At 35.0% G+C, this 17,704-nt stretch overlaps 1 protein-coding gene across 1 annotated transcript in view; it reads right to left on the bottom strand.

Annotated features, from left to right (window-relative positions):
* Positions 1 to 17,704, bottom strand: part of LOC134658859 (MAP/microtubule affinity-regulating kinase 3-like) — a 153,031-nt gene that overhangs the window by 53,386 nt on the left and 81,941 nt on the right. The window contains exon 3 of the mRNA XM_063514530.1: positions 4 to 100. Coding sequence (XP_063370600.1) covers positions 4 to 100 — 97 coding nt within the window. The remainder of the gene's footprint in view (positions 1 to 3; positions 101 to 17,704) is intronic.

Below are 17,704 nucleotides of genomic sequence, written 5' to 3'. Positions count from 1 at the left end.
TACCAATGTGCGGTTCCTCGGAGGTTCTGGACCGCGAGGAGACCCGAACGCTGCCGGTCGTGGAGCCACCGCCCGCGCCCGCGGACGACTCCGATGCGCTCTGAAACAGAAAAATACACACGTTAATAGGCTAGATGACACATTTTCATTTATGGTATCAATCAATCAGGTTTGTTTTTAGGATCAAATGTCTATATGGGATCCATTGCATTAAAGCAATACAAAAGTCAGAAATGATAGTCAAAGTCCGACAGTCGTACTTCACTCGCGAAACGCCCCTAACAAATCGCTATGTGAACGTGACGTCAAGGTCACTGAGATCGCATCTTGAAGTGTGAACAAAACAAGGAAATTGCATTTTTTTCGGTGAAATATTGCGTTTATGTATATAGTTGCTGTACAATCTTTATTTGGATAAAATGTGAGGAATCGAATGGTATCCTTACTTATTTCGTTTTTGAAAGTTTAAAAAATTCTTTAATTTTGAATCTTTCAGGTGCCGATTAATAAATTGCTCATTTGCTATCTATTTTACTAGATTTTGTTATAAAATTCAACATGTGTCATCATCCCTATTCAAGAACCTCGAGTCTATTTCATCCAGTGGAGTTGATCTCCTCATATCTGGGGGCACGGCCGTGCCCCCGCCAAGACAACACAAAGGGCAAAAGGCCACTATCTGCCTATCTTGGCACGTTTCGTCGTATATTATACTACCGCGATACCGCTATGAAATGAAATGGAATGAAAAACATTTATTTCAAGTTACTATGGACTCATACAGATTTATTAGTAGACTTACGTTGCTATACGGTTATTTATGACTATAGTTATTTGAGTTAAAATAATTTTTCTACTCCAGCACTTAAATGTGTCAATTAAATGACTGACAGTGATATCTAAAGCAATGTCATTTGAATGCTTTGTCTATAGGCTCATAAGATGACTGCTAGCAGTCATCTTATGAGTATAATACAACTGCTTTATTTTTTTTAAAGATACAAGTTCCGATCATCTTGATTGAAAGAGGTATGTTTTCATTTACAATAATAACTCTTTTTTTTTTTAAATAATAACTCAATTTTTTAAAAATAATAACTCTTTTTTTTTAATAATAACTCTTTTTTTTAATAATAACTCCTTTTTTTTTTTTTTTTTTTGCTGCAGCTGTCATAGAAAAAGTAATGTATGCAACAGCTCATAATTGGTTCTTAAAATTCTCGGGTCTTTTTTTACAAAACTCGACTACGTCTCGTTTTGTAACTTCGACCCTTGAATTTTAAGAACCCTTATTATATCACTGTTGCATAAACTACTATTAAACGGATTACATCGTGTATAATGGATTTAAAGTACATCCCGATATTCACCCTTGATTGATAGCGTTCGTGATCAAGATTTGTCCAACTTCTTATTTCTTATTATAAAAGATCCTGTAACGTATTCTGCCAATTTAAAGCGTCATGTTGCAGTATTTATTTTATACATGAAAAATAAAAGGTAAAGGTTCTCATGCCAAAAATTCTCACACATTAACCACGCGGTATGAACCTCAATGCCTTCTTTATCGGTCAAAGGACCCAAAACTCCCGCAAATTCCCAAACAGAAAGGGCCAATAAACATGAGTTATCTTTACCGGCCACGCGACCTGAATCCTCTCTATATCTTCGTTAAGGTTCACACAAAGGGTAACCAGACGTCAGACTTTTCTCCTAACATGCCGGAATAACATAAGTATTAAAAAAGGGATATTCTGTAGCGCTTTAAGATAGTATGTAACTATAAGCCAAACAATTCGTTAAAAGTTATTTGTACAACACACAAAACATAAAAGTAATCGGAATTGGTAAAACTAAACCCTCCATCCCAATTGTATATCAGGAATTGTATATAAAAATCCGAAATTTCTAAATGAATATATGGTTACCCTGTTCGCAGGCCGTTCACCCGTGGAAAACGGGGTCCGGCAAAGGAAATGTTTCCTTTTAGGTGCGAACCCGTTTTAAGACCGGGAGTATGTTTTTGCCGTAAATTTTCTCTACTGGTAACAACGGCTACTGCTTGTTCGATCTTTAAAGAAGTATTTTTTGTACTGTAATCATTTTGCTTTATTTTGAGTGTTCCATACAAAACTTTGTTCACGAAACACTTATGGGATCACTTCGGTCTTGCAAATTAGTTAAATGCGTTCTTCTCAGAGACCGCTTGACGAAGATCCCTAAAATTTGAAACAGTTGTAGCTATTTCTATTATGCAACGGTTGTAGTAGGAAATTATAAAAAGGGGGTCGGTCGAATAAAAGTTTTATTTTCAGTAAACTTTCGTTCGTGTATTTTTCTATGCAGGTATACAAAATAATAGTAGTAGTAGATACTCTGACGGAAACTGTCTAAACCGTTGAAGGTAGTATAAAACAGTAGAACGCTTGAAATTTTAAATATACCATGAAGTGAGGATTATTTTTATTAAATTGAACTCAATTAAAATTTTAAGGGTGCGGTGCGTGTGACAGGGATAATATGAAAGCATTGATAGTGTTTTTTTTTATTTTGTCCCTGTCACACAATGTTATATAACATGTTATAGCAGCCATAAGCGATGAAAATAGGGTTTATTTTTTTAACGATACAAGTATCTTCGTAAGTCGCGGCCGGAGACGTGGCGGTCTAGCATGAGTTGCGTTCTCACGCGCGAGTCCATACAAGTCGCGCTAGATGTATGGAGTCGCGCGCGAGAACGCAACTCATGCTAGTAGGTCTGGTTGTAAATAACACAGATATTGTTGTTCATTTAATTACACTAAAACGAAAAGAGGGCACGCTAAAACTAATTAAACTTCTGAGAGGCTAATGCAAATGAGCACACAGGCCAGCCGATGGTAAGCGGGCTTGAAATTGCAAATATGTTGCAAACTTTGAGCCCTAACAAGGATAAGTTAGTAATAACGCTGAAAATACTCGTATAAGTATAATCCTTGTAGTCTATTAGTTCACAAATAAAAACAATAAGTATATATTTAATAACGTACAATAAATACTACAACCTACCTTGAAGTTAATAGTTTTTTAATAAAATAGTAAACCGAATTTTATTTACACGTTTTCACAGGTGATTTGTTACACATGTTAATTATGTACATTATTAGTTTACTGTTTTTTTTTTATTTATAAAAATAAAAATGTACCTATGTTTGAATTCAATTAAGTTTTTATTGGTCGTTGTTTACGTACTACGTTTTTAGGGTTCCGTACCCAAAGGGTAAAAAACGGGACCCTATTACTAAGACTTCGCTGTCCGTCCGTCCGTCCGTCCGTCCGTACGTCCGTCTGTCACCAGGCTGTATCTCATGAACCGCGATAGTTAAACAGTTGAAATTTTCACAAATGATGTATCTCTGTTGCCGCTATAACAACAATTACTAAAAATAAAATAAAATAAATATTTAAGGGGCGCTCCCATACAACAAACACGATTTTTTTGCTCTATTTTTTGTTGATGGTGCGGAACCCTCCGTGCGCGAGTCCGACTCGCACTTGGCCGGTTTTTTTCTGGTTATTCATTAAAGATTTGTTTTGAGTCAAAACTTGTTTTTAGTGTACGTCACGTTATGCACTACGATAATGGCGTTGCCACCAAGTTTTTCAATTTCCACGGCATCGCAGGCTAATGGTGGCGGGCTTTAAATAACTAATGCTGTAAGCTATTTCTGTAACTTGACCTTCGGTGTTGATTAAGGAGCTTTGACTTCATACAATACTTTATTAAAGTTCGATACCTTCTGGGTATTTCTTTAATTCATTTATCCTCCTAAGGCCCAAGGTCCTACCTATAGTACATATTCAGCCCGATGGAATTTAAACCATGTTCAATTGGAACAGAGTCGCTTTTGCGTTGTTTTCTTTGAATTTTCAAACAACGCAAAATCAACTCTATTTCCTACAGTTTAGGTTCAAAGTTCAGTGGCGAATTTGGGATGTTTCGTTTGTATGGCTGGGCCTTAGGAGGTTAGAAATAAGTTAAGTACTTATACATGATTATATTTCTGAATATGAGTAAATTACTACAATTATTTTTGGTAGTTTAAAAAAAAAAAGTTTGAACACAACGTAATTTTTAAAGTTTCGCGCTACATTTAGGAAAGCCAATATTTTTTTTAGATATGATTTCTAGCCAACACTAACCTACATTACAAAATATTTCAAGCCTCAAATCTACATATACTAGTCAAACAATAAATAGCTCGTAAATAAAACTTTAACAAATACCTTATTACAGTGATTACCCATTCAAAATCGTGTCCAAATCTACCAGGCGACAAATTTTAAAAGCCTCGATGACCAACTTTCTTTATAAAATAATAAAATATCGTCAGAGATACCGATCGTGAAAGTACACCCAATACAAGTGTTGAGATACTTTACTCGGTTACCTGTTATTCTTGGGAGCAATGTATATTGGAATAGCATGCATAATGCGCTGAGCTACGCCTGTGATTACACTACTTTATACGTAAGAGTTTTGTGAGGCTTCCTTCACGGACATATCTAATCGATATCACACATAGCCACAGCAACAGAAAAAGTAAGGGCAAACCGCCTAGCGTGGTACGGGCATGTAACGCACTGTCATGCACGGAGAAAAAAATCCTCAAGTTATAGGGTAATTCGTCCGTAAATGGCCACTTTTAGTAACTGGCCTCCCTAAACTAAAATTAATTCTGTTTATAGGTGAATAGAATTCATTTGGTGGCCATTAGGTACTAACAGTGGCCAGTTACTGGCGAATTACCCTATTTATTTTAAACATCAAATGTCAGATGGTCAGGTAAGTATTCTAAATTAAAACACTTTTCTTTTATCGATACAAATTTTCTGTTGATTGACATATCGGTTCGAATTATACTTTTATTAAGTTCTTTAATAAACAAGCTACCTACGTCAATTCTTGGGATTAGTTGTCAAGCGGACCCCAGGCTCCCATGAGCCGTGGCAAAATGCCGGGATAACGCGAGGAAGAAGAAGAAGAATAAACAAGCCTATATTAAAAACAGATAAAGTGATATTTTAATCGACAAACATGTTCTATGCAAAGGTCGTTGGCACGAGAAGGTGTGTTTGCGTGGTCTACTTTTAAATGTCTTTAGCCCGCTCTTTATTTCCACAAACTTTGCATTTTGCTTCGACTTTTCAATGATCTTTATAAATTATGCAAGACGCCGCACAGAAAGGGTGGAAAAGTACATTTTATTTAAAAATCTCTTACATCATCAATTTTCCAGGAAATAATGTTCGACCATTTTACCGTCTCTGTTATTCAGAGTATTTCTAGGGATTGCTGTGATTAGCTGTGTAGAGCTTGCTTTTATAAATAATGTATTTAGAGTCTGTTCGGAAAGAGAAGAGTCATAATACATTCCACGACTCTTTTCTTTCCGAACAGACTATACCTATAAAACGGAATTAGTTAAGTACGCTTAATATAGCATTTACATAATAAGACATGAAATACGTCAAAGCTTTATTTTACAGCGCAATCTTGAAACCATTTAAGTTATATAAAACCATAACACATCATTAAGAAATAAACCTCTAGATATCATTCATATATTCATATAGAACGCAAAAAACTGATATAAATTGTGCCATTTAGTTCGCAAATCGTGAAGCAAAAGAACTTGAAAACTCCATGTGCAAACATAGATTTGGCAGAAAAATGGCACTTTAAAAGAGATTGCATTGTGCCAAACTGGCAAGACATGGGGAGAATGAGCCTTAATTTATCAGCCTTATTTTTATAGCAGTAATTTATATTCAACTTATTCGAGAGCTGAAAGTAAAATACGAAAAAGGTGTGTGATAATAATATCAGGTTTTATTATTATCACGTCTCTGCACGCAATTTTGTATGTAGAAATCTTTAAATATTTTACATGGGAATATGTAGTAAAACCTAACTAATCTTGTAACCAAATGAAATTTTGTAGTAATATCTGTGTTCAAAGAAATTGCTCAAAAAAATTCAATTGAGGTTCATAATGCTATTCTTATTTCTAATTAATAATTTGCTGATATTGAGTACAGGGACCTGTCCCTTTGCCGCAACAACGCTGCACCGAATTTGCTACAACTTTTAAGATGGCTGCTAATAACTGAGTATTGTATAATTATGGAAAATCATGGTATTCAATTCAATTCGTTTAATACGGTGTAAACGTACATGTCAATAACATACAAAAAATAAAAACACACACACACATCTAAAACTAACTAACGTCAATTAATTTAAAGAAAAAATATTACACAATATTAATACCCACACAATGAATCTGCCTTAAATCAACTATTCGTACCTAAACCACTTCTAAACAAAATGTTTCCGTTTTCATTGGGCTCAAGTGTAGGTAGAATATATATAAACAAGGATCTTGCGTTACAAATATCAGACCCAGATTGTGGAAAATTCACTAACTGCTGACTAAATTACTAAATTAGGGAACTAGGTAGTTATTTTTCTGCGTTGCGAGCTAGTTTATAACGAGTACCCTATTAAGGGCGGCTGGCAAGGGCATACCATTCAAAGTGAGACTAGAAAATCGTCAGAATATACTTCCAGGCATTGGGATAATGTATGGTTTGGAAAATCGGAAAATATCATAGAGTCCTCTCTGTAAAAAAAGAAGGATTATTTTAGAAGAATAATTAGGCCATTAAAGTATCCTAGATGGCGTTCTCGTCGATTGTACTTTTTTTGTAAGGACTTCAACAATACTTTAAGCTAAAGAAGTATACTCGAACAAATAGAGCAGACCTTTCCTCATAAATATAAGCCTGGTGTAGAGCGCACACGTGATGTGTCGCGGACAAAACTGTCAATATACTCGTATGCCGGGATATGCATACAATAAAATATAGGTACAGTTGCCTTCCCCATTGACAAAAATATTTCCGTTCTATTGATTTTATGTTCTGAGAGGTCTGAAATTTGATACAAGGAATTCCCGTTACGTGGAACGAAGAACCTCAAGTTTCTAGTTTAATAAGTTAGTCACAAGAACTTAGTTAATGCATTCTAGGACACACTAGGAAGCTCTGAAACTTGATCTTTCCTTCGAGAATATACCGTTATGGGAAGTTTAAATAGCTTAAATGTTGCAAAAGCTCTTATGCGAAAGATCTTAGTTCACTAGACTATGTCGCTCGACATTACTGAAAGGTTGTCTGGAAGAGATCGCTTCTTAGCGATAAGACCGCCTGTTGTTACCTAGCTTTTAATCTGTATTTAATTTCTGTGTATTTTTAATTGTATGGTGCACAATAAAGAATATTTATTATTATTATTACTAAAGAAAATATTCAGCCGAATTGCGAATTTATTTAGTAAGAAAGAAGATCCACTAGCTGACTCTTGGTGATGATGATGATCCTTCCGGACGATTTCGGCCATGGCGACCACTTCGACTCCTGACTGACTCTTACTAACTCGTTAACACTTTCCACTCTTCTTTAAGGAGTTCTTCTAAAATTCATTAAGATATGAAGTAAACGTGAATGAAAGACAGGCGCGCACGCGCAGCCGAGTGAAACCGAAGGAAACCGCATGCTAATTCGCCTTTCCTTCCGTCTGTGGCTCTAATTATGGTAACACATCAGTTAGCCTCATAGAAAATGCTTTAACATTATGTTGATGTGACTTGTTGCTTCTGTAACATTTTTGAAAGAAAACACATATACTTGAGCATGAGCACTTATTCGGACTAAAATGATTTGCACTAGCCGTTCATAACACTTTCTTTTGATTTTGAGGCCTCTTCTTTAAAAAAAAATAGATTTTTATTAATATCATTGAATATACCTTGTAAGGTTAAGTAAGGGCTTGTAACAAGCGAAAAATTAATACACTTGGAACACAATGAATAAAATTGCTAAAACGCCAATGCTTGAGAAACAATTCTTGGACTTAAGTCATTATGTTGTCCGGAAAAATCCTAAAAGCCTGCGAATTCGAGATAAACTAGACAATGCTGTAAAGGTGCTTGAACGTAAACATGTCTAAGAAAAGGAGATAGCTCCAATTCGTACGCAATAAGACAACGAACAATGTGTCTTTTATACGGGAATGTTTTACTCTTAAAACCACGGTCTATTTGTTTGGGATAGGGGATAGACAAATGGGATACGTTGGTAAATAAATGTTTTAAGTAAAATTATCTATAGGCGAACACGGTTTAACAACGTACAACAGCAGAATAATTGACTAACATGCAGTCGCGGAACGAGTTTTTCAGCTAGTTTAGACTAAGTATAATTTATTGTGTTTTATTTTTGTTACTTTTTAAGATTTCATTTGTCATTAGTAAATTTAGATCGTATGTTTTTTTAAGTTACTTTTATTGATGTGTAAATAAGAACTTGAAAACTAGAGTAAAGTAATGTTTACCCCGTGGAACTTCTCCATAGCTTTAGCCACCCGCCGCCGTCGCCACAGCTTGGAGAGGAACACCGGCGCCATGAACGGTAGCACCCGGTGCCGCATGGTTTGAGGATTTATCTTGGCGTCTTCACTTCACAACGCAATGACGAAACTCACTAGCGGCGCTAGTGACTACTGGTAAGGCTAGTTTTAGGAAACTTAGATTCTGGATCACACGATACTTGTAGAACACTACACAGCGAGATCTTCACTTCACAACGCGCAGAAAACTTACTAGCGCGGCGCTAGTGACTACTGGTAAGGCTGGTTTTAAGACACTTAGACTCTGGATCACACGGTACTTGTATTTCTTTATTTGAGAACGCAAACAGCGCAATCTTCACTTCACAACGCGCAGGAAGTTCACTAGCGCGGCGCTAGTGACTACTGGTAAGGCTAGTTTTAAGACACTTAGATTCTGGATCACACGGTACTTGTACTTTTTTCCTTATATATAATAACACTTAAAAATATTGTTGCACTATTTGACACAACTTCACAAAACGCGAAACACTTGTAAATAGATCTCGCTTAGGATTTACGCATTGAAATTCCTTTGAAGATTCACAACTGTCTAGCCGTTTTCTTATTCACAAACGATTTTAAAATCGACTTAGGAACTCGTTCAATAATCTTATAAATCTGGTCATCTAAATACGATTACAATTCCACAAATTAATGTTCAAAAGCTCTATTTCGTAAGAATAAACATGAATGTTGACCTTCTGACGTCAAATACATTAATAAATTATCATTAAGTAGGCAAATGAGAGTAAAGTGATATCGATAACACAGGAACCCGATCAAAAGTCAAATTAATTAGTGTCAGACCACAATATGTTAATTATAATGTTAACGCATCTGTAACCGACGTATCACGACTGAATTGATGTTCACAATAAAACAATACCGAGTTAACGGACGTGTGAGAGACAGATAAACGTGTGTTTTGCATAACGAACATTACGAAACTGTTATCTGAAGACGGACCGATTGTTTACATGACCCGTGTGACTTTGATATCGTAACTAATCAATTTAATAGCGTGATGGATGACGTGAAATTTGTGCTGTATTAATTTTGAGTTATTGCAATTGGCGTACTTACCGGTAAAATTATAACTATTAACCTAAATATGTATCAAATATTGCGCATAATAAGATTATCTAACGCGGACTTAGGCGTTAGTAACAGCGCTAGCTTTGTTGAAATATTTTAATTATTTCGCAGAAATATGCGAGTTTCTCGGCAGTTTTTCTTGTAACAAAAACTCATAATATTATTGTCTTTAACAATTTGCTACGCTCCATAAATCTAAAATTAATTACACAGCAGAAATATAACCGGAACCTGAATAGCCCAACTCAAACAAAATTGAAGCAATTAAAAAGACCATTACATTACTTTTTCTCCAAGTGGGACAGATAAAAACAGCAGAAAGAAGGAAATCCGGGCAAAGTCGTTTCTACTGGTACACCATTAAGATAACAATGTCTATTAGGACATTCCTTGTAGATACCTTAATCGTCGACTTTTGAAGCAACGTTGAGAAAGATAATTGGATTTTAAGAAGTATATTATCACCAACAATCTAACTCATTATTAGATAATGTACACAGGTACAAGTGATATTTAGAATTAGAAAGAATAAAATGACAACATTTTGAAAAATGCTAAATCAACTTTTTTTGTCACATGTTACTTCTCCACTTTTTAATCCCTGGTTTTAGTCATAAAAAATAAAAACAAGAAATAGTTGAGCTACTTACCAAAAAACATTGCAATTTAAGCATGTTTACTAAAAAATATTTATGAGAAGTAGATCCGTAAAAACTATAAAGCTCAAAATATTAGAACCATATCAATGCGCGGACTCTCAATTAATAGACGCTCGTAAATTACTCATTCTAACTCTATATAGCAGTGTAGAAGTAGATAACCAAAGCCCTACTTTAGTTATAAGAACCTGCAATTTAAAACCGATGACGTAAAACGAAAGCACTCAATGAAACTGAATAAATCGCAGCTGCATTTTCTTTTCATTTGCACAAAGTGTTCGGCAAATAAAAGACATCGCACTCCGCCGAGCCGTGATATGATCATTGCGAGTGTTTGCATAGTTGACTAGTTTCTAGCCGCTGCAGTATTTGGACTGGTATAAAAGGAAATGATTCATTATATACTGGACTTGATACATATATATCGATGCGCGAGCAGACAACTTAATTTGAGTAGTTTCTAGGTCAAGCAGTTTTCATATGTCGGATTTTGATGCAAAAGGAAAATAAAGGGATCAGAAAAACCCTTGATTCTAAATAAAAAAGTTCAATAAGCGAAATAAATCTTTTTGGAAAAAAATACAAAATGGGAGTTAAAGGTTGGTCCAGGGTCACGTAAATAATTGTTATGGCTCCTCTACACGATGGGCCAACGTCGGCCACTCCAAGGGACGCAGCCATGCGGTAGAATGAGATAGCAATATCACTTGCTCCCTCTAACGCATAAATGCGTCCCTTAGAGTGGCCGGCGTTGGCCCATCGTGTAGAGGAGCGAAAATCCACAAGAAACAAAACCAATATCAAGCTCTAAGTCAAGCAAATAAACATCTAACAAATACTTTCCTAGAAAAGAAATCTTACTAACGTAATTCAGTCAAGTTATAAGTTAACTCAACAGTTGCAAACAGTACCTAGGTACTCTTAATCTAGTTGGGAAAAACTTGGAATGGCTTACCTAACTCGGGGCGCGAGTGGAATTTAAAATTCAAACTCGAATGGAATGGGAGTGGTTACAAAGGAATACAAAAAGGCTAGGTTCAAACGAAGTTTATCGCTGTCGACTGTGGTATTTTTCGGTGTAGGTACTATCGTATTTGTTTTGGGTATAGGTTTGCTTTATTCAAGATAGTGACAGTTGAAAGACTATTTAGACGAGTGGGTGCCTAGTATTCTGAATACGCGATCAAAGACAACGTTACAGTCGATTTATTGAAATACTTGTATCTGATTATTACAAAACCTTGACAATATTCCCATATGAATTAACAAGTGCAGCATTCTCCTTGACCGTTTCTTAGTAAAAACACTTTCGACCTAGGTCAAACTGTAAGGATTTCTTCATCAATGATATTATAGTTGTAGGTTTTATTCAGATTCATGTTTATTAATAATGTACACACACATTAAACATCGATATTAATATTAAATAAAAAATAATTAAACACATTTCGATTAATAACAATATCCTTATTTATTATTCAGAATAATAAATGTAATCGGTTAGTTGTATCACTACAACAATAAGTTTTTTGAGCCTGTCGAAAATCCCTAAAACTCGTTTTAAATAACTATAAAGAGCGGCTTACAAAAAACCTTTGAATAACCAAGTAGTTCACGTCTAACTAAAGCTAACCTTGGTATTGTTCAAAGTTTCAAGCCCTGATAAAAGATATTATGATAAGGTTGTCATAATTAAATTCCAGTTATTTTACAAAGCTGTGACAATAACGGTATTCAATTTCAGCGCAATACTTGGAAGCTTATTTCTTTGAAATTTTTACATAATTCGTTTTAACAATGATAAATGTTAGTAACATTGAATTTACAATTGGATAGGATTACTACAAAAGTGATTGATGTTTATATAACAATGGAGAGATGAGTGATAATACTGATAATGAATATAATGATTACAAAACAATATTACAAATCAATAAATGTTACGAGACACTTATAGCGACGTAAACAATTACAAGTGAAATATTAGTTTTACTTGTATTCATTATTGAAACTATAGTTGTAATAGAAATTAAATAGTGCATGTTATTTCTGAATAACTATAACCTAAGTTTGTTCACGCAACTGACGCGCCTGATAGCCGTTATTGATAGATTGTTGAACTAAGTTGAATTGGTGCCAACTCATCTCCAAGTTGTTTTAGCCCAAAGTTATCCGGTCAAGTACGGTTATACCTAAAAGATAATACTAGGTTATAAGCTAACTTAGAAAGTTTACGTTGATTCTACCTCCAGATTCTGCGGGACATTGTAGACCAAGTGGTATCTCTCATCAGATTTTATTGGATAAAGGAAAGCATTTGTCCACAATCTCACCTTATGGTAAGTGCCGATGTGGCCTTGGATGGAGCATGCTGGTGTATTCCTATCTGTGCCCGCCCCACGTGACCACCGCCATGGAAGAAGCGGGCACAAATGGGAATGATTTGTATGTAGCGCCTATTCCCGTCTGTGCCCGGCGGGGACGGATGGGAATACACCAGCATGCTTATTCCTAGGCCACATCGGCACTTACCATAAGGTGAGATTGTGATCAAATGCTTTCCTTTATCCAATAAAAAAAACTGACGAGAGACACCACTGGCTAAGTCTATTCACTCTATTTTGAACTGAATTAGCCTAAATAGAAAACAATCCAATCGAATAGGTGCTCTTGAAGCTAAGTAAACGAAAGAAGCAAACTGTAAGAAAGCGCTCTCTACTTAAGGTAGTAGAAGCGATCACAAAATCGATCAGTCCTATTACCGTTGAGGACTGTATTTGTATTTAGGCATCATACGCACGAACGTGTTTTTCGTAATTTATTGAGGTTGCGGCAGGTCACGGTACCAGTGAATTTCCACAGGAACCGAAATTTGATAGGTAGTTAAGTAAGTATTCAATTGTTTTGTTTACTAAAACACTTTTCAGCATCAAAGAGCCTTACTACAGCTATAGTTCCCACCATTTTTTTATCCGTGATGACGTAAGAACTAGTTGCGAGTCAGCGTCAATTCAGTATTTACGTTTTGAGACTAAAGATAAATATAGTTTTTTTTTCACGTGAAAAATTCATAAAAGTTAACGAGGTTCGGAGCCAAAAGATTGAAATCCCTATCCTAGAACTTGCTATAGCGTCTACATGCGACAGCTGCTGTAGTCAGTGTGAAACTAAACGCAACATACTGCACCGAGACACTTTCATTGAGATTAAATTAAACGCTGTATATAATCAATTAATCATCAAAGAATGAAGTAGAGCTTTTGAACGATCCCATTACACGCACACATCTAATTAACCGATCGAAACACCCCGAAATCAACAGGCAAATCGAGCAATCGCGAATCGTATCAGGTATCGATGTATCGGGACCCGTAACCACACTGGCACGAAACGAGGGTCAGAAGGGCGTCGTCTATTCTCAGCCCAGGAGTGGCCAGGCAGGTAATGTGAACTGGCCGGGCGTGATAAAGGCTGGATGAGCGTTGTAACCTAGTTGGACTAATTATATCCAGGGACGATGGCGTGTATCGATCCTGGATGAATTTTTAATTGAATTAACCGTGACATGCAGCGAAATTCGGGAGCCAGTTAATGAACTGATACTTTCATGGTGGATGTTTACGTATTCATTCGCATGTTCAAAAACAAATAGTATCGAATGCTAAATTTACATATTATATTGACGAAATAAATAAACTTTTAATCAAAGTTATTCAAGTGACAAAATATTTCAAATTAACCCTATCAATAACCATACTCAACTCGTAGTTAGGGTTTGCAAGATCCGTCAATTTTTCGGATCCGGATATTTCGGATATTAAAATTTGACGGATCCGGATATCCGGATAATTCGGATAATACGGATCTGTATCAAGAAAGGTGACGAAATTTACAACTTACATACAAGGAATAGCTAGTAAAATGTAAAATGTTCATATTTTAGTTAATTACAATTATTAATAATTATTATTATTATCTCAAAACGATATAAATATGTATAATAAGATATTCAGTGTAGTCTTAATTAGGTATTCCTATTAATAATATTATGCATTTTTTTAAGGAGGCCGTATTCGATTTGTAACCGAAAACGCCAAAAATGAAGTAATTAAAGCAAATGTCTGTTGAACGGACTATAGAACTAAGTGCAGTAGAATTGGAGCAATTTATTGTTGTCTGTGTGTATAGGCCGCCATTAAGTAATTTTGAACTATTTGAAAGCATAATGGAATCTGCCCTACTTAAAATATCATCTTCTAGTAAGAAATTGCTTATATGCGGCGACTTTAATGTAAATATTTTGGAAAATTCAACAATGTCTTGTAGATTATTGAATCTTTTCAAATCTTGTAATCTCAACCACATGTTTATGGAGCCCACTAGAGTGACTGCCTCTAGTGCAACCTGTATTGATAATATTTTCACTGATATTTTTCCTATTACTAAAAAAGTTATCAGCAATTTAGAATCAGACCACTTAGGTCAATTAATGGTATTTGAGGCATTAAGGAAAAATACTATGAGAAAACAAATAACTTTTGTACCAGTAATCTCGGACCGCGTGGAAAGAATGAAGCAAAGTTTAGTTCAGGCGCTACCCTTTTTGTCTTCCGATATGAGTCCTAATAGTATGTATAATTCATTCTTTCACACTTTTATGGAACATTATAATGCGATATTCACCTCAAAATCGGTCGTAGTTAATGGTGCATCAGTTTTTAGTGAGTGGGCTACTGCGGACTTACATCAACGAAGACGTGAACTGTATGCCTTGTATGAGGAACGGCGGTTTAATCAGAGTGATGAATTTAAAGAACATGTCAAGGAATATTCGAAGAAGTTTAAAGTAGATTGTCATATAGCTAAGCGAAATTATCTAAGTCAGAAAATAAAAAGTAGTTCCGACATTATTAAAGCAACCTGGAAAGTAATAAATGTGGAGACTGGTCGCTCGAAACACACAATTAAAGAACTTAAACTAAATATTGATAACAAAATTATAGATTCCAATTTAGAAGTAGCTACAGAATTTGAAAAATTTTTCACCGAGGTACCAGTATCCACAACTAAGGATTTAAATTCATCACCCTCATCTGCTGTTACATTATTAAAACATAACGCTCCAGAGTGTTGTGGAGACCTTCATTTTGAACATGTTTCTACCTCAGATGTAATAAAGGCGTTTAAATCAATTAATGTCAAAAAAACTAATGACCTCTGGGGAGTCTCTGTCCATGCTGTCAAATCCTTAGTAGAAATTGTAGCGCCTGACTTGGTAGTTATATTTAACAACAGTGTTGATTGCGGCGAGTTTCCTGATTTAATGAAACATAGTAAAGTAACTCCTTTATTTAAATCTGGTAGCAGCTCTGACCCCACTAACTTTAGACCGATATCTGTGCTACCAACATTTAGCAAGATTTTTGAAAAATTAGTTCTTTCTCAATTAGTACGACATTTTAACGTTAATAATTTAATGCATAATAAGCAGTTTGGTTTTACGCGGGGTCGCTCAACAACCGATGCTGGTGTTGAGCTAATTAAGCATATTTTCGATGCCTGGGAGGAGTCACGAGATGCTTTAGGTATCTTCTGTGATTTGTCTAAGGCCTTCGACTGCGTTTGTCATGAAACATTAATCAGGAAACTTCATTATTATGGAGTTAGAGGATCGGCACTGAATTTACTTAAGTCCTACTTAAATGGTAGAATACAAAGGGTCGATGTGAGTGGACAGCGATCACCGGGGTCATTGGTCTCTATGGGTGTACCGCAGGGGTCAATATTGGGGCCTTTCCTGTTCCTTATCTACATAAATGACTTGCCATTCCTTGTAAAGACCCACCATGATATAGTGTTGTTTGCAGACGACACCTCACTTATTTTCAAAGTCAAACGACAGCAACAAGCTTACAATGATGTAAACGATGCTATTTCAAAAGTAGTAAATTGGTTCAATGTTAATAATTTATTGTTAAATGAGAAAAAGACTAAATGTATTAAGTTTGTCACTAGTAGTAACGTTAGGCATGTGCAAACAAGTGTCATTGTGAAGGATGAGGAATTGGAATTAGTTGATAGTACAGTTTTTCTTGGTATAACTTTAGATTCTAAACTCCAGTGGGGTCCCCATATTGCTACTCTTTCGAATAGACTGAGTTCTGCAGCTTTTGCAGTGAGCAAAATCCGTCAGTTAACTGATGTGAAAACAGCTCGATTAGTATATTTTAGTTACTTCCATAGCATTATGGCATATGGTATTTTACTATGGGGTGGTGCTTCAGAGATAAATACCATTTTTGTTCTGCAGAAGAGGGCTATTCGAGCAATATACAAAATGAACCATAGAGACTCACTTAGAGATAAATTTAAGGAAATTGACATAATGACAGTGCACTGTCAATACATTTATGAGAATATTCTGTATGTACATAAAAATATTGTAAATTTTAGAAAAAATTGTGAAATTCATAATATTAATACTAGAAATAAACATAAGCTCGCAGTGCCCTTCACTCGGCTCCATAAAATTAAAAAATCATTCATGGGTAATTGTGTGAGATTTTATAATAAACTTCCAAACCATATTACTGAATTATCTATTAATAAATTTAAGAATTATGTAAAGCGTAAACTTATATCTAAAGCGTATTATACCACACAAGACTACATGAATGATAAAACAACGTGGGATTAATTGTTATTCGAAATGATTATTTATATATTAGGTATATTTGATTAATGATGAGGAAATTGATATTCCGAATATTCCGATGTTTGTACTTCTTTTGTGTTTTTTATTTATTTATTTGACATTTAGATTTTATTCTAGAAACATTCTAGACTAGTATTTTTTATACAATTTTTTTTTCATGTTTGACGATCCTTTTGTGAAATTCTTAAATTTGTGTTAAATTTGATTTGTATAATAATCCAATATTATTATGGAATAATAACATCAATAAATTGCTCTGATAATTAGCTTAAGATAATTTATAAGTATGTTACGATTCATAAGTGCTTGTTGCTAGGCCTACATGAATAAAGATATTTTTGACTTTTGACTTTGACTTTGACTTCAAATTTATTTCTATATATCTGCTCAGAAGAATTAATTCTAAAGGTGCCTAAAAACACCGCTTTAACGTCGGCGTTTTTTCTTAAATTTGCCATTATAAGCTCACAAAATAGAAAATGGAGAAAAAGTTACATTTATATACTTTTATTATTTTAAACCGGTGTGGTGTGATATAATTTATACTATTAAAAAACGTACTTCCTTTACCTTGGTAAAATAGCTATACCTTCAGTCGTTCGACTGAGAAAAATTTATTCAGTCCCCATTACAACAATCTTCCATTATAGGTATATATAAATCCTGTTAATTACTGCAAAACAATGTAAAATGACTACAAAAGTTTCGGCAAATTAAGAAATTTGGGCTACAGCTTCTTAA

Source organism: Cydia amplana, chromosome 23, assembly GCF_948474715.1.
Source record: "Cydia amplana chromosome 23, ilCydAmpl1.1, whole genome shotgun sequence".
NCBI lineage: Eukaryota > Metazoa > Arthropoda > Insecta > Lepidoptera > Tortricidae > Cydia > Cydia amplana.
This window is presented reverse-complemented; position numbering and strand designations above follow the sequence as displayed.